At 53.2% G+C, this 21,962-nt stretch overlaps 1 protein-coding gene across 1 annotated transcript in view; it reads right to left on the bottom strand.

Annotated features, from left to right (window-relative positions):
• Positions 1–9,820: 9,820 nt before the first annotated feature.
• The window catches only part of EPPK1 (epiplakin 1), a gene marked incomplete at its 5' end in the record, with an annotated part of 28,775 nt that continues 16,633 nt past the window's right edge, over positions 9,821–21,962 (bottom strand). The window contains 3 exons of the mRNA XM_083360360.1: positions 9,821–18,606; positions 18,886–20,991; positions 21,271–21,742. Coding sequence (XP_083216486.1) covers positions 10,282–18,606; positions 18,886–20,991; positions 21,271–21,742 — 10,903 coding nt within the window. The 3' untranslated portion in view covers positions 9,821–10,281. The remainder of the gene's footprint in view (positions 18,607–18,885; positions 20,992–21,270; positions 21,743–21,962) is intronic.

The raw sequence follows: 21,962 nt of genomic DNA, 5'->3' as shown, positions 1-21,962 counted from the left end.
GGGGCCTGCCAGCTGGAAGCCAAAAGCAGAGAAAAGAGAAGCTGAGTTAGAGCAGGGGGGCTGATGTAGGCCTTCTCCCGCCACAAACGCCCGTCCCCTTCCTTGAGTTTTTTTCTTTTTTACTTGGCGTGCAGGATGCCGATTGCAGAATGCCTGGATTTGTTCTAGTTTTCATGTGATGTAAACATCAGGTTTATTGCCACTTTTTATTTCCGCTCTGCGGTTCTTGGCCCTTTTCCTTGTGGTGCCATTTTGTGTACCTGACATTGCCAGGCTCCCCTCCCCTTTCTCCTCTCTTCCTCGGATTGAAAAGGTCCTCCAGCCTGCCCTCCTTGGACCCCTCCTCATGTCCCCCCACCCTCTGGGCACCCTTCTCCCAAGTCTGAGCAGACCCTCGACCTCTCAGCGTCTTGTGGGGATGAGGGTGGAGAACCCCAGGGACCTTTCTGCCTTGTGGCCTTCAGAAATGGTGGCCCAGGGACCCCGTTTCTTTCGAGTAAGGAGAGATCAGGAGAAGGCCGCGGGGTCCCTGGGAGGGCTACCCAAAGCCTCTGACAAAGTCACTCGGATTGACTCCAGCTGTGCTGTCCTGCGGAGGTCCCTGGCTGGGTTTGATCCAGTTCCTCCTGAGGAAGCGAACAGGCTGCTTGAGTGACAGTTTTCTGCCTTTTCCTTATTAGACCTCTGTCCCTCCTGCTGGTCAAGGTCTCCAGGCAAGTGACACGTAGCTAGTCGGGTGTGTGTGCGTGTGTGTGCTTTTTGGTTGGGGAGGATGGTTCCGCCTGCCTTGAAGGAGATGGTGGTTCCTGCCCCCCCCCCGTGGTCATCACTGCTCCTGGCAGCACTGGATAATTTTGTCCAGGGCCCAAACTTCCCTTTCTGGGGAGGGTCCTTGGAAGGCGGGAGTTCTGCAATCTCGTGTGTCTCTGGAGAAAGGGCGTTGTCTTCCCCTGTCAGGGTCCCTCTCTGGGCCCTCAGTCCATTAGGGCCTGATATATCACGGGTCAATGGATGACCTCGCCCAGACACTTCATGTGCACGTTGAGGAGGAGGAGGAGGAGGAGCGAGAGGGCTTAACCTGGAGGCTCAGCCTCTTCCCCATCCGCCTGCCTGGAACCAGCTCCAGACACAGGAGGAGACCCATTATAAGACCAGGCTTTCCCCTCTTGGTCCGTCGGGAAGGATGCCGGTGATCTTTGGTATAAAAAACCATCAAAGACACCATTCCCATTCCAGATCCACCTGCAACCATCCGGAAGTACAATGAACATCCTCTCCGTGCTCTGCCTCAGCCTGACTGGAATCAGGATCAGAATAGAGCTGGAAGGGACCTTGGAGGTCTTCTAGTCCAGCCCCCTGCTCAAGCAGGAGACTCTATACCATTTCAGACAGATGGTTCTCCAGTCTCTTCTTAAAAACCTCCAGTGATGGAGCACCCACAACGTCTGAAGGCAAAGCTGTTCCACTGGTTAATTGTCCTCACTGTCAGGAAGTTTCTCCTTAGTTCCAGGCTGCTTCTCTCCTTGATGAGTTTCCATCCGTTGCTTCTTGTCCTGCCCTCGGGCGCTTTGGAGGACAGCTTGACCCCCATTGTGGCAGGCACTCAAATATTGGAAGGCTACTATCATGTCCCCCTAGTCCTTCTTTTCTCTGTACTGACCATTCCCAAATCCTGCAATTGTTCTTCATATCTTTTAGTCTCCAGGCCTTTAATTATCTTAGTCGCTCTTTTCTGCACTTTGTCCAAAGTCTCAACATCTTTTTTGTAATGTGGTGACCAAAACCGGATGCAGGTATTCCAGGTGTGACTGTACTAAGGCTTTATAAAGAGGTACTAATATTTCACGTGATTTTGATTCTATGCCTCTGTTTATACAATCAAGGATTTTATTAGCTTTTTTGGCTCCCTCATTTATGTCATTTATGGAGACACTGAAGAGTCCTGGGCGTAAGACAGAGATTTGTGGTACCCCATTGCTTCCTTCCCTCCAGGCCAGGCCCCCCACTTCTTTTGGCCCTCAAGGGCTGCAACCCAGCCATCTTCTCAACAACATTGAAAGGAAGGACTGGAGACCCACTGGGGAAATGGTCCAAAGCTGCTGGGCAGCTGGCAATGGACTCCTGAGAAGGGACATAACAGCACCTCCTCCATGGCAAGAAAACCACTATCTCCTTCAGAGAAGACATGATTGCCACACAGGTCCACCATGACTCACCTCCTAAGAAGGTCTGACCAACCAAGAGGGATCTGAGCTTCTGATGGCTGGTTCAATCGATTTAAGGAACCTGGTCAGTTCTGCAAGAGCTTCAAGTTCAAGCTCACCCCAGACAATTCCATGCTCCACTTGTTCCAAGAGGACCCTCCTACTCAACATTCAACTCCAAGCAGAGCCAGCTATTTTGCCTGTCACTTGGCCAAAAGGACCAGCTGGCATAATGGTTACGGTACTGACCTAGAAACCTCTGAAGATGGTGAATTCCTACTTAGGCACGAGAGCTAGCTGGGTGACCTGGGACCTGTCCCTGTCTCTCAGCCCAACCCACCTCAAGAACCTGTTTTGCTCTGGCAGACATTTCATGACCCAACCAGATAACATCATCAGTGGTAGAAGGGGGTGGGGTTTGCTCCCTTTTTACACACGAGTGGCCTGGCCCTGCCTTGGGCTTGTGTCTAGTGTTGCATAGGTATTCCTCGTGTTATGACCAATTGTTTGGTGACTGTTCAAAATTACGACGATGCGGAATGAGAGGGACGTATGACTAGTCCACAAAGGTGCAGCCGTTGCAGCATCCCTGCAGTCACAACTGCAATCCAGGGGCTCAACGGTTCGGCCTGCGATTGCAACATCGCAGCAAGTCACAGTTGTGTTTCCCTCCCCCATCTCAACCTTCCACGCCAGCTTCCCACAAGCAAAGTCATCGGGGTGTCAGCAGGGAAGTGGGCTGTCTGCCACCCCTGTGGCTTCCCTCCAGAGAGTCCCACTGTCCAGTGTGTGGTCCCAGGGCAGCACCCCCTGCCTGCCCACACTCCGGAGCACATGCCAGCCTGGCATACCCCCGCCTAGCCATGCTCCCCAGTACACACCAGAGGCCCTTGCCAGCCTGCCTACAACTCTTGTCAGGTCACGCTCCCTAGGGCCCACAGGGGTGCCTGCCAGCCCACCTGTGCTCCCTAGCATCAGCCCAGGGCACCCGTTCAGGGCACTCATGCACCTCCCTGTGCTCTGTACCACCTGCCTGCAGCAGCCCCCCCTCACATCACCAATGCACCCCCCCCCGTGCTTCTTGCCTGGGGCTCCCACCTCTTCCCCTTAATACCAATAGCACTTAGACCTATATACCACCTCACAGTGCTTTATAGCCCTCTCTAAGCAGTTTACAGAGTCAGCATATATGGCCCCCAACAATCTGGGTCCTCATTTTGCCAACCTCAGAAGGATGGAAGGCTGAGTCAGCCCTGAGTCGGTGGGAATCGAACTGCCTGCAGAATTAGCCTGCAGTACTGTCTTCTAAGGGACGCAGTGGCTCAGTGGGTTAGGATGCTGAGCTTGTCGATCAGAAGGTCGGCAGTTTGGCGGGTCAAATCCCGAGTGCTGCGTAACAGAGCGCCTGTTACCCATCCCAGCTTCTGCCAACCTAGCAGTTCGAAAGCACATAAAAATGCAAGTCGAAAAATAGGGACCACTACGGTGGGAAGGTAACAGCGTTCCGTGCACCTTTGGCGTCTAGTCATGCCGGCCACATGACCACGGAGACGTCCTCGGACAAGCGCTGGCTCTTCGGCTTTGAAACGGAGATGAGCACCGGCCCCTAGAGTCGGAAACGGCTAGCACGCATGTGCGGGGGAACCTTTACCTTTTACCTTTTTTACTGTCTTCTAACCACTGTGCCACCACGGCTTAATGACCCTACAGGCGAGCGCAATCAGCCAGTGGAACAGAAGTTGCCTCCAGAAGCTGTGGCTGCTCCATCACTGGAGGCTTTAAAAAAAGAGACCGGACAGCCGCTTGTCTGGAATGGTACAGGTCCTCCTGCTTGAGCAGAGGGTTGGTCTAGAAGACCTCTGAGGTCCCTTCCAGCTCTGTTATTCTATTACTCCATGTTCTAATTTACAGGACCCAGGTATTCTTGGATTCGGACAGCAACCAAGACTGCTGGAATTGCCATTGCTAAGCGGTGCTGTTGGAGGACATGGCACTTTACAACTGCATCGCTTAGCGAGGGAAATTCCAGGCTGCCTTCGTCACCCAAAGCTACCTGTGCAGTATTCCAGCCCCAGGTGAGCTCCCGGTTACCCATGCCAGGCCAGCCCCCCTCATCCACAATGAGAGCATGTCACAAAAAAAGAGGCCAAGGCCCCTGATCATCACCATTGTCGTGATTTGGAACAGTTGCCAAACAACTGGTCGCAACATGAGGACTACCTAGGTATACAGCAGTAGCCCAAGGCAGGGGCAGAGCCAACCCTTCTAGCACTGAGGGTGCTACCTGCTCAGGAGGAAGGCCAAATCCCTTCCAGAGGTCCACTCTGCTTTCCCCAGGAGGGTCCGACCCAGATTCCCACCCTCTCTCCCCATCGGCCCCTGGATGTTGCTGCTGCCCTCTCTCTCCACCCCCAGCCCCCCAAGCTAAGCCGCTCAGGAACCCCAGGCCTTGAGAAATCCCAGGGCTCTGGAAAGTGGCAGAGGCCGTCCCTGGTGACCTCCGTGGGTGAGGCCCCTGGCCAGGTTGGGCTAACTGCTGGCCACACAGGCTCTCAAGTTCATCCTTGCACACACACCCCTTTCTCCCGCCCTCCTTCGCTCCGGGACCGCCTTTATTGTGGCGCTGGCCGGCGGGGTCCCCGGCGACGGAGGGCGCCGAGCTCCAGGCTGGGAGGGGGGGGGGGGAAGCCGGGCACAGCCGCGGGCGAGCGGAGCGGAGGCGACCAGCCCCAGGCCCTCTCCCTCGGGCCGAGCGTGGCGTTTGGGGCGGCGGCAGGGCTCCCCAGCCGCGCCTCAGCCACAGCGCAACCCTCCTTCCCGACCGGGTCCCGCGGAGGCGGCGCTGAGCTTCGGCTGCCTCCTGCTGGTCGTCCCCGGCGCTCTCCGGCTTCCGTGACTCCCTGCTGGGTGCTGGTTGTGGATGATTGGGTTTAGTGTTCAGTTTCACAGGGAGAGCACGAGGCTTGGGGGGGGGGTTAGGGCTAGCTAACCTTAGGGCCGGACCTTCCCCATGTTGCCCACCGAAGCTCCTCGGATGTTTATCAGGTTCTGCTAGGTAGAGGAGGGCATTCCAGAGCATGTGCAAAGTGCTTGAACCCCAGAACCTCTTCTGAGAATCGGCTGTGGGGACCCTGCTCCTGCATTCTGGTCATCGCCAGAGGTCACCTCCTTCTCCCTGCTTCCAGCGAGGAGTACCCCTCCTCGTTTAAGAAGAGATTGGACAACCGTCTCTGGTTTCCTGCCTGAACAGGAGGTTGGACTAGAAGACCTCCAAGGGCCCTTCCAACTCTGTTATTCTGGTACTCCCCAGAGCAATGCCAAAGGTGGCATTTGGCTCAGAGGGGCTGACCGAGCCCCCACAGGGTCCGGCGGGCACCCCCCCTCCCTGGATGGCTGAGCTGAGCAGAGACCTCTGGGAAGGTTCCCCCAACTGAGCTAGGAGAGCAGCCTGGCGGGAGTTGCCATCTTTGATCCCAGGCCCAGGGGAGGCTTTGCCTCTGTAGCCCAGGGTGGTGAGGGTGGAGGTGGGGGTAGCAACGCCCCCCCCCCGGCCTCTGTTCTGAAATGTGTTTCCCTGGATGCAAGCAGGGCTTTCATTAGTGGCTTCCCTTCTGCTTCCTCCCAGCTTGGTTCAATTATTTTTACATGATTAATAGCCCTGCTGCTATAAGGGACTTTTAAAAGTATTTTTTAACACACTCAGTTGACTGTGTGGCATTTAAAGGGTAAGTATTGTATCTTCTGCAAATAAATTTAATAAACTGATTTACTTGGCCAAATGTATTGAACTTGACAAAATAAGTACAGCACCATCTGCAAATGAATTTAGCAACTGCTACGGAACTCTTAGAGTCTCCTCTGTGAAAGTGACTATTTGTCTATTACAATATAGGTAACGCTTCTATAAGTGAACGAAAGGAGAGCGTCAGACGAATCTCTGTTTAGGGCCTCAAAAAAGCAGGAATTCTGAAGAAACATAATTATATGTTTTTTGTGCTCTTGCAAGTTTATATTATCTGATCTGTTTTTCTGAGAATAATGGACATTTTTTTGCAGAAAACACTAAGTTGCTTATTACAAAAATAATACTATATTCGATTATTTTCTCAGCAAGCTACTTGTTTCTTTTTGGAATGAATCTGGACTTATCTAGAAATATACATTTATTGAGATTTAATTTGATATGGTTAGCTAATTGTTTGGTATTAAGCTGTGGTCCACAATACATGAAGTGATGAAATGGGCCCATTTGAAGCAGATTTTGGAGAATTCTTGTCTGGCTTGAGAATCTCAAGGTTGCCAGGTCTTCTCCCTGCTACAGTCACTACATATTAATAAAACCTCCCGAATAGCGCAATATTGGAAGAAGGAGGAACTGCCGACTATAGAAGAGTGGACTTTGAAAGTTGGTGGAAATGGCAAAGATTTCAGCATATTTGAAAAACCAATCGCAACAGAGATATATTGTGGAATGGAGAAGATGGATTGAATATATTCAGAATAAATATGGGACTAAACAGTTTCATTTAGCATTTGAATAAGTAGTGGATTTTTATGATGTATAATTAGTTATTTGTTATTTCATTAATATTATGACTATGGAGAGTTAAAGTGCGATAGAATTTAATGTTTTATTTTTGTTGTTAGCATATTTTAGCTTATGTTTGTATTTCTATACCCTGTATTCAGCTCTGGAAGTCGGGGAGGGGGGGAGGGGAGGGGAGGGTTGGGGAGAGGGGAGGGGGAGGAGGGAGTTTTTTGTATTTAAAAATGTATTGTAAAACTTTTCAATAAAAAAATAAAAAAATAAAACCTCCCGAAATTAAGATGTCTAAAAATCTTCATAAAAATCTCCAGAGAACACATCTGGACCATGTGATTTTCCATTTTTCAAATTTTCAGAAACGTCAGCTATTTCTGATTTCCTGAAAAGTGCAGCTTAAAACCGGGATCCCTGGGTGAAGCATTCAGACAACGGCACTTCTGCTAAGTAATTATTTACCTCCTACTGAGATGTGCGCTTCTTTGATGTATTTTTCAAATTAGTTTCGTCTTGTGTTGTTACTGACGCTTGCTTCATATAATTATCTTTAAAAAATGATTTAAAAGAGTGAGATAAAAGTAGCTCATTGGTTGAAAATTAATGTAGAGTTCAGCAGCTAGAGTGCTGTGGGCCCTGGAGAACAGGTTTATGGAACTGGCTCCTTGAGAAGTAACCATGAGGCACGGTCTGCTTGGATCAATGGCCGTGGGCTTAATTTGAGTTACTGGAGCGTTTGACCCCCATATGGAGTCTCTTCCCAAGCAGCACCAGTGTCATTTGAATGATGTGGGGGACCATTTGAACAGAGATAACATAATAAGAGTTTATATAACAAATACTTCTATCAATGTCCCTTCCCGATATCAGATTTGGCATGCCACATTTTAATAACCGTTTTATGAATTCATTGATTCTGACCTTGATTCAGAGAATAACCTCCCAGGCCTGCCCGTTGTTTGTTCAATTTTAAAAATATAAGTGAGCTTTAAATGGAATTGTGACCCCTTTCAGTTTATTTGTTCCTGCTGAAAAATGTTTAATTTAATGAACACTTATTCAGTGACCGTTCAAACTTATGACCTCTGAATGAGTAGTAGTTGCAACCGGTCCTTGGAGCTCTCCAGCCTTCCCTGTGGCTGGTCATGCGATGGCCACCTGGGCGCCTGGCACTTGACGCGGGGTTACAACATGACAGCAATTTGCAGCCAGAGGATTGTGATTTCTGACATTCTCAGCTGGCTTCCCACAAGCAAAGTCAGTGGAGCAGCCAGCAGGAAGTCGGAAGTCAGGGTCGTGTGAGGTCCTCACTTGATGACTTACAAGGTCCTAACGTAGGCAACCGGGGCTGCTGGAACTGCTGTTGTTAAGTGTTGCATTCCTGTGACGTTGGGCTTTACGACTATGTTTCATTTGCTGTCATAAACCAAGGTTTATCTATGTTATCAAAATATTTATCTTGTATCTCCTCTGTGTTGTATTTTTCCATAGCATTGCTACTGCCGGTGCAAACAATCTTACAGATCTATGTGGCAAAATATTTCAGCTGCATCACTTGAGCCGCCGGTATTCGGAAAGAGAACCTGGCTTATAAACCTCACCCCTCCGGAATCCCTTTGGTCCTAGATGGAACGGAAGGGAAAACGGCCCCTTGGAGTGCTTCCCCCTTCAGGCCCAGAGTGCCCCAAAGGGCCTTCATGTAATCCACATGCCCTCCACTCCCCCCAATCCATTTTGACAGAAGTGAACTTTGGTGAGTTCCCAGAGAATTCTGGGCGGGTTGTTAGCCAAGTGCTCCCCTGCTCTCCCCCCCCCCCCGCTCATCCAGGTCCTTTGTTAATGCTCAGCCTAGTCAGGCTTCTGTACCTGCCTTCCATTTGACTGTGTCAGCACATTGGCAAATGCCAAACTGTTTGTAACCAAGGAAATCAAAAATAGGAAAAGCAAAACAAATAGCAAAATCCAACCGTTCCCTCCATTTCTTCCTTCTCTTCTTTCTCAACAAACTCCCCAGTCGTTCTTTATTCCCTCTGGACCTTGCAGAATACAGATTAATTAGCACGTGAAAAACCCTCTCCTCATACCTTAATTCTGGTTTGGATAATTGTTTTGAGAGGGATTAAATGCATCCCTTCTTTGCAAAGTTCTTTGTGAGTTCTGATCCTGCCTTAAGCGTGAAAGTCGCCTGGGTGACTTTGGCCCAAACCCTTCCTCTCAGGCCCATCCACCTCACAGGGTTGTTGTTGCAGGGAAAATAGGAGGGGGAAGAAGGATTAGGTATATTCACCAGCTTGAGTTATTTATAAAAATAATAAAGGCAGGATATAAACAGACAAACATAAAATGGCTTGGCTAAAAAACGTGACCAAAACAATTTATCTCTTCCAGCTGACATGGTCTCTGAACAAATTGGCCTCTGGGAATGACATTCAGAAATTCCAGCTTGGCCAAAGCGTCTCCTGGTTTCCGCACTCTTCTGGGCCCAGGATTATTGTCGGAGCTCTGCCGAGGGCTGAAAATTCCTCCCGGAAGGACATCCGGTCGGAAAGGGAGGCCAGCCTCTCAGAGGGGGAACAAGCGTGGAAGAGAGATGCAGAACAGGACCTCTGAGGAGGATTGCTGCTCAGTGGCTGGCAAACCATTTAAGCTGGAGGTTTCAAAGGAGGAGGAGGATGGGGAGATGCCTATGGCTCCCACAAGAGCAAACTTGGCATGTATATCAGAACAATTTACTAAACAATTCAAGGAAGGGGCTGCTGCTGGCATGGGAAGACGTGGTCAAGCTGTTCCGTCCTTATTAAATGGGCTGTGGGTGTAGCTCTCATTTCTTTTAACCACTGGGGGTGGGGTGGGGGCTTCAGTTTTTAAGTAGGGTTTAAACTTTATGTTTTAGGAGACGGGGACTTCATTGGCCTCAGAGGCAACAATCCACTACTGAAATGTGTCAACCAGATAGAAAATACCCTGCATGCCTCTGCTCGCCCCGCTTTAGCCACTCTCAGGCACCAGCCCAGATCTGGACCAAATCCCAATGCAATCAAAGGAACTTTAACACAGCTTCTTTCTTTTTATTGCCAATGGAAACAGACAAGTCCACTAGCTGAGTTTCATGTGGCTAGCAAGTTGCACCAGAATCGGAGTCTTGCCAAGTTAGCCCCCCCACCTCCCCAGTCTGAACCTTCGCATCTCTGGGACTGTCCAAGTGGCCCCCCAGCCCCATAAGCAGTTCTGAGCAGGGACCCATCATTTTCCCTCCTGCAGGAACTGATTTTGTTCTCCTGTGCCTTCAAAGGTATCTCAGTTCTGGAAAACCAAAGTCAGAGTGGAAATAACGGGGGAGGGGAAAGGCAGTGAGAGGGCTGGAAAGCAAGCCTGGGGAAAAATCCCACTGCCCACCCCAGCCAGATGCAGGAGCAGAGGAGGGGGAGGCCAGTGGGGTGGCAAACGGAGAGGCTGCACTTGGTGGGGGTGGCCAGAGGCGCCTGGGCTGATTGGGGAGAAGAGAATCAGGGGGCTCCAGTGAGATGCCCCCATTGCTTATGGGTCACCCCCTTGGTCTTGCCTCTCTTTTCGATGCACATCCCTTTTCTTGGTCTCTCGCTTCTCCCCCTGGCTTTCCGCCTCTTCCAGCAGGACAGTGATTCTGCTTACCATGTCCTCAATGGGTAAAGCACCCTCCCTGTACAGTTCAAGGAGTTCCTGCCTATTATCCTGAGGGACGTATTTAGAGAAGAGGAGATCCAGGACACACACACGTTGCCCCTTGTATTCTCCCACTGTCACGGGGACCAGAGTGGTCCTCAAAGTCTTCTTCAATTGCAGCTGCCGAGCCCGGGACTCACCGTCTTCTGCCACCATGGAGTCAGGACTGCCGCTTGCTGAACAGCCTCCGCTTGGCTTCTCTCTCCCCTCCTTGTTACGGTGAATGATATCGGTCACCAGAGACTCCATCTGATCAAGGGTGAGATTGCCCAATTGATGGAGCCGCAACAGCTGCATCTGTTTCTCCTCGGAAACGTAATGAGAATGCAGTACATCCCACAATGAAGTTTCTTTTCCAGGGAACTCAGCAACAGGGAAATTTAACAATCGAGACTTTAAATCACTCTGTGAGTGAAATGGGCTTTTTGCCAAAGACTCCTCAGAGCTTTTGGGAGAGTAAATATATGGCTGTGTAGTTTCACAAAAGACAGAAGCCCCATCACTTGAGGTGCCCATTTGTGTAATCGCAGCAGACAAACCCTGGGCGGTTACTGGGACGGTACCTGTCGATCCTTGAGATTCAAGAAGACTTATTTCCTGACTGAAGTTAGAGACACACCTGGAAAAGAAAGGATCCCAGACAGAGGTTTTCTGGTCCTGGATATCACGGACAATGGCATTGATATTCTCCAACTCCAAAGTATACTGAAAAAGGTCATACTGTGAAGGATATTGATTTCCTGATTTCATTTCCTCTGTCTTATTGACAATGGCGGAGACCACAGTCTCCATCTGGTCAATGGTGAGGATGCCCGATTGGTACAGTTGTAGAAGCTCCTTCCTTTTCTCCTCAGGGATGTACTTGGAATGAAGCACCTCCCACACCGACACTTTACGCCCGTGAAACGCCGCAGCGGTGACCTCCACCATCCGGGACTTCAGAGCCTCCTCTTTGTCTCCCAGGTCGGCAGCATCATCTTCCCCCTCTTCTTTGGTCTCTTCGGCCTCGCCACTAGAGCTGGGTGTGTGGAAGTCCGTGGAAAGATGACGTTTGCTGCTTGTGGTCCTGGGAAGGCGGTCGATGAGAAGCTTTGTGAGCTCCTTAAGGGGGAGGCTGCCCCTCCTGTATCTGCTCAGAAGCTCTTCCCGTTCGTGCTCTGCGAAGCGCTCGGAGAACAGGATGTCCCAGGCGGAGAGCTTTTGTTCAGCGGAAGGTTCTGGGAGGAGTTCAGAGCGCAGGGCGCTTTCCCAGTTTGCCGGGTCTAAGGAGGAAGCCCTCAGAGCCTGGTGATCTGGCGCCGTCTCTTGAGCTGGACTCCTCACCTTCACATCGAGCTTCCTGCTGGTGGCTTCCTTTTTGACAACCAGTGTGTGGAGGATGGTGGTGAGCCGCTCCGTGGACAGCAGCCCACTTTTGTACAAGTCCAGTAACTCTGCCCTCTTTTCCTCAGAGATGTTGTTTGAGAAAAGCAGGTCCCACAGAGTGACCCTCTGCCCTTGGCAGTCGCCTGCAGGGATATCCACGGTTGTGGACTCAAGGGTCTTCATCCAGGGCTCTCCAAGGCTTGGTTGATCCGTGGCAGCATCTGCTGTTGTGGTTGGTTGGTTGGGAGCGTCTTTGTGACCGATGGGCCTGGCGCTCTTTTCCTCTGCCTCGGTGACGATGGCGATGAGGACTTGGGTGAGGCGCTCAAGTGTCACGGTGCCTGCTTTGTACTGCCGCAGCAAGTCCTGCCTCTTGGACGGAAGGATGTATCTGGAGAAGAGGAGGTCCCACGCAGAAACCTCTTGGTCCTGGAACAGCCCCATGCCGATCTTGGTCTTGGCCTCCTGCAAAGCCTTCCTGGTGTTCTCGTTGAGGAAAGAGGAGAAGCAGCCCTTGTCCATGATGTGGAGCAGCAGCAAACCAGTCTCCGGATCGGGCAGGCACCGCTGCAGAAGCTGCAGGTAAGTGAGGTTTTCGTGTGTGTTTGGGTCAAAGAAGCCCTTGGTGTCGTCTGTGGGATCAGAGAGGATCTGGTTCATTTCTTCATCAAAGTAGCCCCGCTTGTACGCTACTTCCACGGGGAGGCGGTGACTGTGCACAGGATCGATGATGCCACCCGTGGCAATCTGGGCTTCGAGCAGGCGGATCCCGTGCTCTTTGACTATGAGACCTTTCTTCATGGCCTGGAAGAGGGAGAGCTTGTTCCCCGTATAGGGGTCCTTATAGCCGGTCACAGCCCTCTCTGCAGAGAGAAGCTTCTCCCGCAGCTCGGCTCCCACCAGTTCAACGGAGACAGCGTCATCGACGGAGAGTTTTTTGTTCCCCAGGGGGTCGGTGACGAAGCCCGTGGCGGCCTGTGCCTCCAGCAACACCAGGGCTGTGCCTGGCCTCAGAATGCCTTTCCACATGGCCTGGTAGATGGTCATTTTCTCTGACTTGGAAGGGTCTTTCCTGGATGGCACCATCACGCCAGCGATGCAGCTGTTGCCTTCCAGATACCTCTTCACCGAATCCATTTCTGTGACCTCTTCCACCGTTTTGCTGCCTTGTGCGAGCTCAGAGAGCGTGTCTTGGTTGATGATGCGGGAGTCGAACAGTTCTGAGGCTGACACCTGCTTCCTGAGCCCCGAGAATTTCAGCTGGTTGCCCTTCTCTTCCATCTCTTCAATCAGGGTGATGAGTATTTGGACCAGCTCGCCTGGGGACACAGTCCTCTCTTGGTACTTCTGCAGCAGCTCCTGGCGCTTGGCCCCAGTCACGTACTTGGAGAAGAGGAGCTCCCACGTGGATCGCCTGGAGCCTTGAAACTCACCCACAGGCACGTCTATCGTCACCTGTCGCAAGGTGCGTTCCAGTTCGTTGTGCTGGGAGGAAAGAGTGGCTTCCTCTCCTGGGGAAGAATCCCTGTCCTTGGCGTGAAGCGAGGTCAGGATGGTGATCATTTCCTGAATGGTCAAGGATCCCAATCGATATTTCATCAGCAGCTCCTCTCTTTGGCTTTCTGGAATGCTTTGGGAGGAGAGGAGTTCCCAGAGGGAGACTCTCTGTCCTTGGAGCTCGCCAACTTGCAGGGTCACGTTCTGGTTACGCAAGGGATCCTCCCAGGAGCCAGAAGACAAAGGAGCGTGGGACGGTTCTGTCTTTTTCATTTCCTCTGTCTTATTGACAATGGCGGAGACCACAGTCTCCATCTGGTCAATGGTGAGGATGCCCGATTGGTACAGTTGTAGAAGCTCCTTCCTTTTCTCCTCAGGGATGTACTTGGAATGAAGCACCTCCCACACCGACACTTTACGCCCGTGAAACGCCGCAGCGGTGACCTCCACCATCCGGGACTTCAGAGCCTCCTCTTTGTCTCCCAGGTCGGCAGCATCATCTTCCCCCTCTTCTTTGGTCTCTTCGGCCTCGCCACTAGAGCTGGGTGTGTGGAAGTCCGTGGAAAGATGACGTTTGCTGCTTGTGGTCCTGGGAAGGCGGTCGATGAGAAGCTTTGTGAGCTCCTTAAGGGGGAGGCTGCCCCTCCTGTATCTGCTCAGAAGCTCTTCCCGTTCGTGCTCTGCGAAGCGCTCGGAGAACAGGATGTCCCAGGCGGAGAGCTTTTGTTCAGCGGAAGGTTCTGGGAGGAGTTCAGAGCGCAGGGCGTTTTCCCAGTTTGCCGGGTCTAAGGAGGAAGCCCTCAGAGCCTGGTGATCTGGCGCCGTCTCTTGAGCTGGACTCCTCACCTTCACATCGAGCTTCCTGCTGGTGGCTTCCTTTTTGACAACCAGTGTGTGGAGGATGGTGGTGAGCCGCTCCGTGGACAGCAGCCCACTTTTGTACAAGTCCAGTAACTCTGCCCTCTTTTCCTCAGAGATGTTGTTTGAGAAAAGCAGGTCCCACAGAGTGACCCTCTGCCCTTGGCAGTCGCCTGCAGGGATATCCACGGTTGTGGACTCAAGGGTCTTCATCCAGGGCTCTCCAAGGCTTGGTTGATCCGTGGCAGCATCTGCTGTTGTGGTTGGTTGGTTGGGAGCGTCTTTGTGACCGATGGGCCTGGCGCTCTTTTCCTCTGCCTCGGTGACGATGGCGATGAGGACTTGGGTGAGGCGCTCAAGTGTCACGGTGCCTGCTTTGTACTGCCGCAGCAAGTCCTGCCTCTTGGACGGAAGGATGTATCTGGAGAAGAGGAGGTCCCACGCAGAAACCTCTTGGTCCTGGAACAGCCCCATGCCGATCTTGGTCTTGGCCTCCTGCAAAGCCTTCCTGGTGTTCTCGTTGAGGAAAGAGGAGAAGCAGCCCTTGTCCATGATGTGGAGCAGCAGCAAACCAGTCTCCGGATCGGGCAGGCACCGCTGCAGAAGCTGCAGGTAAGTGAGGTTTTCGTGTGTGTTTGGGTCAAAGAAGCCCTTGGTGTCGTCTGTGGGATCAGAGAGGATCTGGTTCATTTCTTCATCAAAGTAGCCCCGCTTGTACGCTACTTCCACGGGGAGGCGGTGACTGTGCACAGGATCGATGATGCCACCCGTGGCAATCTGGGCTTCGAGCAGGCGGATCCCGTGCTCTTTGACTATGAGACCTTTCTTCATGGCCTGGAAGAGGGAGAGCTTGTTCCCCGTATAGGGGTCCTTATAGCCGGTCACAGCCCTCTCTGCAGAGAGAAGCTTCTCCCGCAGCTCGGCTCCCACCAGTTCAACGGAGACAGCGTCATCGACGGAGAGTTTTTTGTTCCCCAGGGGGTCGGTGACGAAGCCCGTGGCGGCCTGTGCCTCCAGCAACACCAGGGCTGTGCCTGGCCTCAGAATGCCTTTCCACATGGCCTGGTAGATGGTCATTTTCTCTGACTTGGAAGGGTCTTTCCTGGATGGCACCATCACGCCAGCGATGCAGCTGTTGCCTTCCAGATACCTCTTCACCGAATCCATTTCTGTGACCTCTTCCACCGTTTTGCTGCCTTGTGCGAGCTCAGAGAGCGTGTCTTGGTTGATGATGCGGGAGTCGAACAGTTCTGAGGCTGACACCTGCTTCCTGAGCCCCGAGAATTTCAGCTGGTTGCCCTTCTCTTCCATCTCTTCAATCAGGGTGATGAGTATTTGGACCAGCTCGCCTGGGGACACAGTCCTCTCTTGGTACTTCTGCAGCAGCTCCTGGCGCTTGGCCCCAGTCACGTACTTGGAGAAGAGGAGCTCCCACGCGGATCGCCTGGAGCCTTGAAACTCACCCACAGGCACGTCTATCGTCACCTGTCGCAAGGTGCGTTCCAGTTCGTTGTGCTGGGAGGAAAGAGTGGCTTCCTCTCCTGGGGAAGAATCCCTGTCCTTGGCGTGAAGCGAGGTCAGGATGGTGATCATTTCCTGAATGGTCAAGGATCCCAATCGATATTTCATCAGCAGCTCCTCTCTTTGGCTTTCTGGAATGCTTTGGGAGAAGAGGAGTTCCCAGAGGGAGACTCTCTGTCCTTGGAGCTCGCCAACTTGCAGGGTCACGTTCTGGTTACGCAAGGGATCCTCCCAGGAGCCAGAAGACAAAGGAGCGTGGGACGGTTCTGTCTTTTTCATTTCCTCTGTCTTATTGACAATGGCGGAGACCACAGTCTCCATCTGGTCAATGGTGAGGATGCCCGATTGGTACAGTTGTAGAAGCTCCTTCCTTTTCTCCTCAGGGATGTACTTGGAATGGAGCACCTCCCACACCGACACTTTACGCCCGTGAAACGCCGCAGCGGTGACCTCCACCATCCGGGACTTCAGAGCCTCCTCTTTGTCTCCCAGGTCGGCAGCATCATCTTCCCCCTCTTCTTTGGTCTCTTCGGCCTCGCCACTAGAGCTGGGTGTGTGGAAGTCCGTGGAAAGATGACGTTTGCTGCTTGTGGTCCTGGGAAGGCGGTCGATGAGAAGCTTTGTGAGCTCCTTAAGGGGGAGGCTGCCCCTCCTGTATCTGCTCAGAAGCTCTTCCCGTTCGTGCTCTGCGAAGCGCTCGGAGAACAGGATGTCCCAGGCGGAGAGCTTTTGTTCAGCGGAAGGTGCTGGGAGGAGTTCAGAGCGCAGGGCGCTTTCCCAGTTTGCCGGGTCTAAGGAGGAAGCCCTCAGAGCCTGGTGATCTGGCGCCGTCTCTTGAGCTGGACTCCTCACCTTCACATCGAGCTTCCTGCTGGTGGCTTCCTTTTTGACAACCAGTGTGTGGAGGATGGTGGTGAGCCGCTCCGTGGACAGCAGCCCACTTTTGTACAAGTCCAGTAACTCTGCCCTCTTTTCCTCAGAGATGTTGTTTGAGAAAAGCAGGTCCCACAGAGTGACCCTCTGCCCTTGGCAGTCGCCTGCAGGGATATCCACGGTTGTGGACTCAAGGGTCTTCATCCAGGGCTCTCCAAGGCTTGGTTGATCCGTGGCAGCATCTGCTGTTGTGGTTGGTTGGTTGGGAGCGTCTTTGTGACCGATGGGCCTGGCGCTCTTTTCCTCTGCCTCGGTGACGATGGCGATGAGGACTTGGGTGAGGCGCTCAAGTGTCACGGTGCCTGCTTTGTACTGCCGCAGCAAGTCCTGCCTCTTGGACGGAAGGATGTATCTGGAGAAGAGGAGGTCCCACGCAGAAACCTCTTGGTCCTGGAACAGCCCCATGCCGATCTTGGTCTTGGCCTCCTGCAAAGCCTTCCTGGTGTTCTCGTTGAGGAAAGAGGAGAAGCAGCCCTTGTCCATGATGTGGAGCAGCAGCAAACCAGTCTCCGGATCGGGCAGGCACCGCTGCAGAAGCTGCAGGTAAGTGAGGTTTTCGTGTGTGTTTGGGTCAAAGAAGCCCTTGGTGTCGTCTGTGGGATCAGAGAGGATCTGGTTCATTTCTTCATCAAAGTAGCCCCGCTTGTACGCTACTTCCACGGGGAGGCGGTGACTGTGCACAGGATCGATGATGCCACCCGTGGCAATCTGGGCTTCGAGCAGGCGGATCCCGTGCTCTTTGACTATGAGACCTTTCTTCATGGCCTGGAAGAGGGAGAGCTTGTTCCCCGTATAGGGGTCCTTATAGCCGGTCACAGCCCTCTCTGCAGAGAGAAGCTTCTCCCGCAGCTCGGCTCCCACCAGTTCAACGGAGACAGCGTCATCGACGGAGAGTTTTTTGTTCCCCAGGGGGTCGGTGACGAAGCCCGTGGCGGCCTGTGCCTCCAGCAACACCAGGGCTGTGCCTGGCCTCAGAATGCCTTTCCACATGGCCTGGTAGATGGTCATTTTCTCTGACTTGGAAGGGTCTTTCCTGGATGGCACCATCACGCCAGCGATGCAGCTGTTGCCTTCCAGATACCTCTTCACCGAATCCATTTCTGTGACCTCTTCCACCGTTTTGCTGCCTTGTGCGAGCTCAGAGAGCGTGTCTTGGTTGATGATGCGGGAGTCGAACAGTTCTGAGGCTGACACCTGCTTCCTGAGCCCCGAGAATTTCAGCTGGTTGCCCTTCTCTTCCATCTCTTCAATCAGGGTGATGAGTATTTGGACCAGCTCGCCTGGGGACACAGTCCTCTCTTGGTACTTCTGCAGCAGCTCCTGGCGCTTGGCCCCAGTCACGTACTTGGAGAAGAGGAGCTCCCACGTGGATCGCCTGGAGCCTTGAAACTCACCCACAGGCACGTCTATCGTCACCTGTCGCAAGGTGCGTTCCAGTTCGTTGTGCTGGGAGGAAAGAGTGGCTTCCTCTCCTGGGGAAGAATCCCTGTCCTTGGCGTGAAGCGAGGTCAGGATGGTGATCATTTCCTGAATGGTCAAGGATCCCAATCGATATTTCATCAGCAGCTCCTCTCTTTGGCTTTCTGGAATGCTTTGGGAGGAGAGGAGTTCCCAGAGGGAGACTCTCTGTCCTTGGAGCTCGCCAACTTGCAGGGTCACGTTCTGGTTACGCAAGGGATCCTCCCAGGAGCCAGAAGACAAAGGAGCGTGGGACGGTTCTGTCTTTTTCATTTCCTCTGTCTTATTGACAATGGCGGAGACCACAGTCTCCATCTGGTCAATGGTGAGGATGCCCGATTGGTACAGTTGTAGAAGCTCCTTCCTTTTCTCCTCAGGGATGTACTTGGAATGAAGCACCTCCCACACCGACACTTTACGCCCGTGAAACGCCGCAGCGGTGACCTCCACCATCCGGGACTTCAGAGCCTCCTCTTTGTCTCCCAGGTCGGCAGCATCATCTTCCCCCTCTTCTTTGGTCTCTTCGGCCTCGCCACTAGAGCTGGGTGTGTGGAAGTCCGTGGAAAGATGACGTTTGCTGCTTGTGGTCCTGGGAAGGCGGTCGATGAGAAGCTTTGTGAGCTCCTTAAGGGGGAGGCTGCCCCTCCTGTATCTGCTCAGAAGCTCTTCCCGTTCGTGCTCTGCGAAGCGCTCGGAGAACAGGATGTCCCAGGCGGAGAGCTTTTGTTCAGCGGAAGGTGCTGGGAGGAGTTCAGAGCGCAGGGCGTTTTCCCAGTTTGCCGGGTCTAAGGAGGAAGCCCTCCGAGCCTGGTGATCTGGCGCCGTCTCTTGAGCTGGACTCCTCACCTTCACATCGAGCTTCCTGCTGGTGGCTTCCTTTTTGACAACCAGTGTGTGGAGGATGGTGGTGAGCCGCTCCGTGGACAGCAGCCCACTTTTGTACAAGTCCAGTAACTCTGCCCTCTTTTCCTCAGAGATGTTGTTTGAGAAAAGCAGGTCCCACAGAGTGACCCTCTGCCCTTGGCAGTCGCCTGCAGGGATATCCACGGTTGTGGACTCAAGGGTCTTCATCCAGGGCTCTCCAAGGCTTGGTTGATCCGTGGCAGCATCTGCTGTTGTGGTTGGTTGGTTGGGAGCGTCTTTGTGACCGATGGGCCTGGCGCTCTTTTCCTCTGCCTCGGTGACGATGGCGATGAGGACTTGGGTGAGGCGCTCAAGTGTCACGGTGCCTGCTTTGTACTGCCGCAGCAAGTCCTGCCTCTTGGACGGAAGGATGTATCTGGAGAAGAGGAGGTCCCACGCAGAAACCTCTTGGTCCTGGAACAGCCCCATGCCGATCTTGGTCTTGGCCTCCTGCAAAGCCTTCCTGGTGTTCTCGTTGAGGAAAGAGGAGAAGCAGCCCTTGTCCATGATGTGGAGCAGCAGCAAACCAGTCTCCGGATCGGGCAGGCACCGCTGCAGAAGCTGCAGGTAAGTGAGGTTTTCGTGTGTGTTTGGGTCAAAGAAGCCCTTGGTGTCGTCTGTGGGATCAGAGAGGATCTGGTTCATTTCTTCATCAAAGTAGCCCCGCTTGTACGCTACTTCCACGGGGAGGCGGTGACTGTGCACAGGATCGATGATGCCACCCGTGGCAATCTGGGCTTCGAGCAGGCGGATCCCGTGCTCTTTGACTATGAGACCTTTCTTCATGGCCTGGAAGAGGGAGAGCTTGTTCCCCGTATAGGGGTCCTTATAGCCGGTCACAGCCCTCTCTGCAGAGAGAAGCTTCTCCCGCAGCTCGGCTCCCACCAGTTCAACGGAGACAGCGTCATCGACGGAGAGTTTTTTGTTCCCCAGGGGGTCGGTGACGAAGCCCGTGGCGGCCTGTGCCTCCAGCAACACCAGGGCTGTGCCTGGCCTCAGAATGCCTTTCCACATGGCCTGGTAGATGGTCATTTTCTCTGACTTGGAAGGGTCTTTCCTGGATGGCACCATCACGCCAGCGATGCAGCTGTTGCCTTCCAGATACCTCTTCACCGAATCCATTTCTGTGACCTCTTCCACCGTTTTGCTGCCTTGTGCGAGCTCAGAGAGCGTGTCTTGGTTGATGATGCGGGAGTCGAACAGTTCTGAGGCTGACACCTGCTTCCTGAGCCCCGAGAATTTCAGCTGGTTGCCCTTCTCTTCCATCTCTTCAATCAGGGTGATGAGTATTTGGACCAGCTCGCCTGGGGACACAGTCCTCTCTTGGTACTTCTGCAGCAGCTCCTGGCGCTTGGCCCCAGTCACGTACTTGGAGAAGAGGAGCTCCCACGCGGATCGCCTGGAGCCTTGAAACTCACCCACAGGCACGTCTATCGTCACCTGTCGCAAGGTGCGTTCCAGTTCGTTGTGCTGGGAGGAAAGAGTGGCTTCCTCTCCTGGGGAAGAATCCCTGTCCTTGGCGTGAAGCGAGGTCAGGATGGTGATCATTTCCTGAATGGTCAAGGATCCCAATCGATATTTCATCAGCAGCTCCTCTCTTTGGCTTTCTGGAATGCTTTGGGAGAAGAGGAGTTCCCAGAGGGAGACTCTCTGTCCTTGGAGCTCGCCAACTTGCAGGGTCACGTTCTGGTTACGCAAGGGATCCTCCCAGGAGCCAGAAGACAAAGGAGCGTGGGACGGTTCTGTCTTTTTCATTTCCTCTGTCTTATTGACAATGGCGGAGACCACAGTCTCCATCTGGTCAATGGTGAGGATGCCCGATTGGTACAGTTGTAGAAGCTCCTTCCTTTTCTCCTCAGGGATGTACTTGGAATGAAGCACCTCCCACACCGACACTTTACGCCCGTGAAACGCCGCAGCGGTGACCTCCACCATCCGGGACTTCAGAGCCTCCTCTTTGTCTCCCAGGTCGGCAGCATCATCTTCCCCCTCTTCTTTGGTCTCTTCGGCCTCGCCACTAGAGCTGGGTGTGTGGAAGTCCGTGGAAAGATGACGTTTGCTGCTTGTGGTCCTGGGAAGGCGGTCGATGAGAAGCTTTGTGAGCTCCTTAAGGGGGAGGCTGCCCCTCCTGTATCTGCTCAGAAGCTCTTCCCGTTCGTGCTCTGCGAAGCGCTCGGAGAACAGGATGTCCCAGGCGGAGAGCTTTTGTTCAGCGGAAGGTGCTGGGAGGAGTTCAGAGCGCAGGGCGCTTTCCCAGTTTGCCGGGTCTAAGGAGGAAGCCCTCAGAGCCTGGTGATCTGGCGCCGTCTCTTGAGCTGGACTCCTCACCTTCACATCGAGCTTCCTGCTGGTGGCTTCCTTTTTGACAACCAGTGTGTGGAGGATGGTGGTGAGCCGCTCCGTGGACAGCAGCCCACTTTTGTACAAGTCCAGTAACTCTGCCCTCTTTTCCTCAGAGATGTTGTTTGAGAAAAGCAGGTCCCACAGAGTGACCCTCTGCCCTTGGCAGTCGCCTGCAGGGATATCCACGGTTGTGGACTCAAGGGTCTTCATCCAGGGCTCTCCAAGGCTTGGTTGATCCGTGGCAGCATCTGCTGTTGTGGTTGGTTGGTTGGGAGCGTCTTTGTGACCGATGGGCCTGGCGCTCTTTTCCTCTGCCTCGGTGACGATGGCGATGAGGACTTGGGTGAGGCGCTCAAGTGTCACGGTGCCTGCTTTGTACTGCCGCAGCAAGTCCTGCCTCTTGGACGGAAGGATGTATCTGGAGAAGAGGAGGTCCCACGCAGAAACCTCTTGGTCCTGGAACAGCCCCATGCCGATCTTGGTCTTGGCCTCCTGCAAAGCCTTCCTGGTGTTCTCGTTGAGGAAAGAGGAGAAGCAGCCCTTGTCCATGATGTGGAGCAGCAGCAAACCAGTCTCCGGATCGGGCAGGCACCGCTGCAGAAGCTGCAGGTAAGTGAGGTTTTCGTGTGTGTTTGGGT

This window comes from Vipera ursinii, assembly GCF_947247035.1.
Source record: "Vipera ursinii genome assembly, chromosome: 3".
NCBI lineage: Eukaryota > Metazoa > Chordata > Lepidosauria > Squamata > Viperidae > Vipera > Vipera ursinii.
The sequence above is the reverse complement of the archived record's forward strand: the minus strand, read 5'-3'. Positions and strand labels throughout refer to the sequence as shown.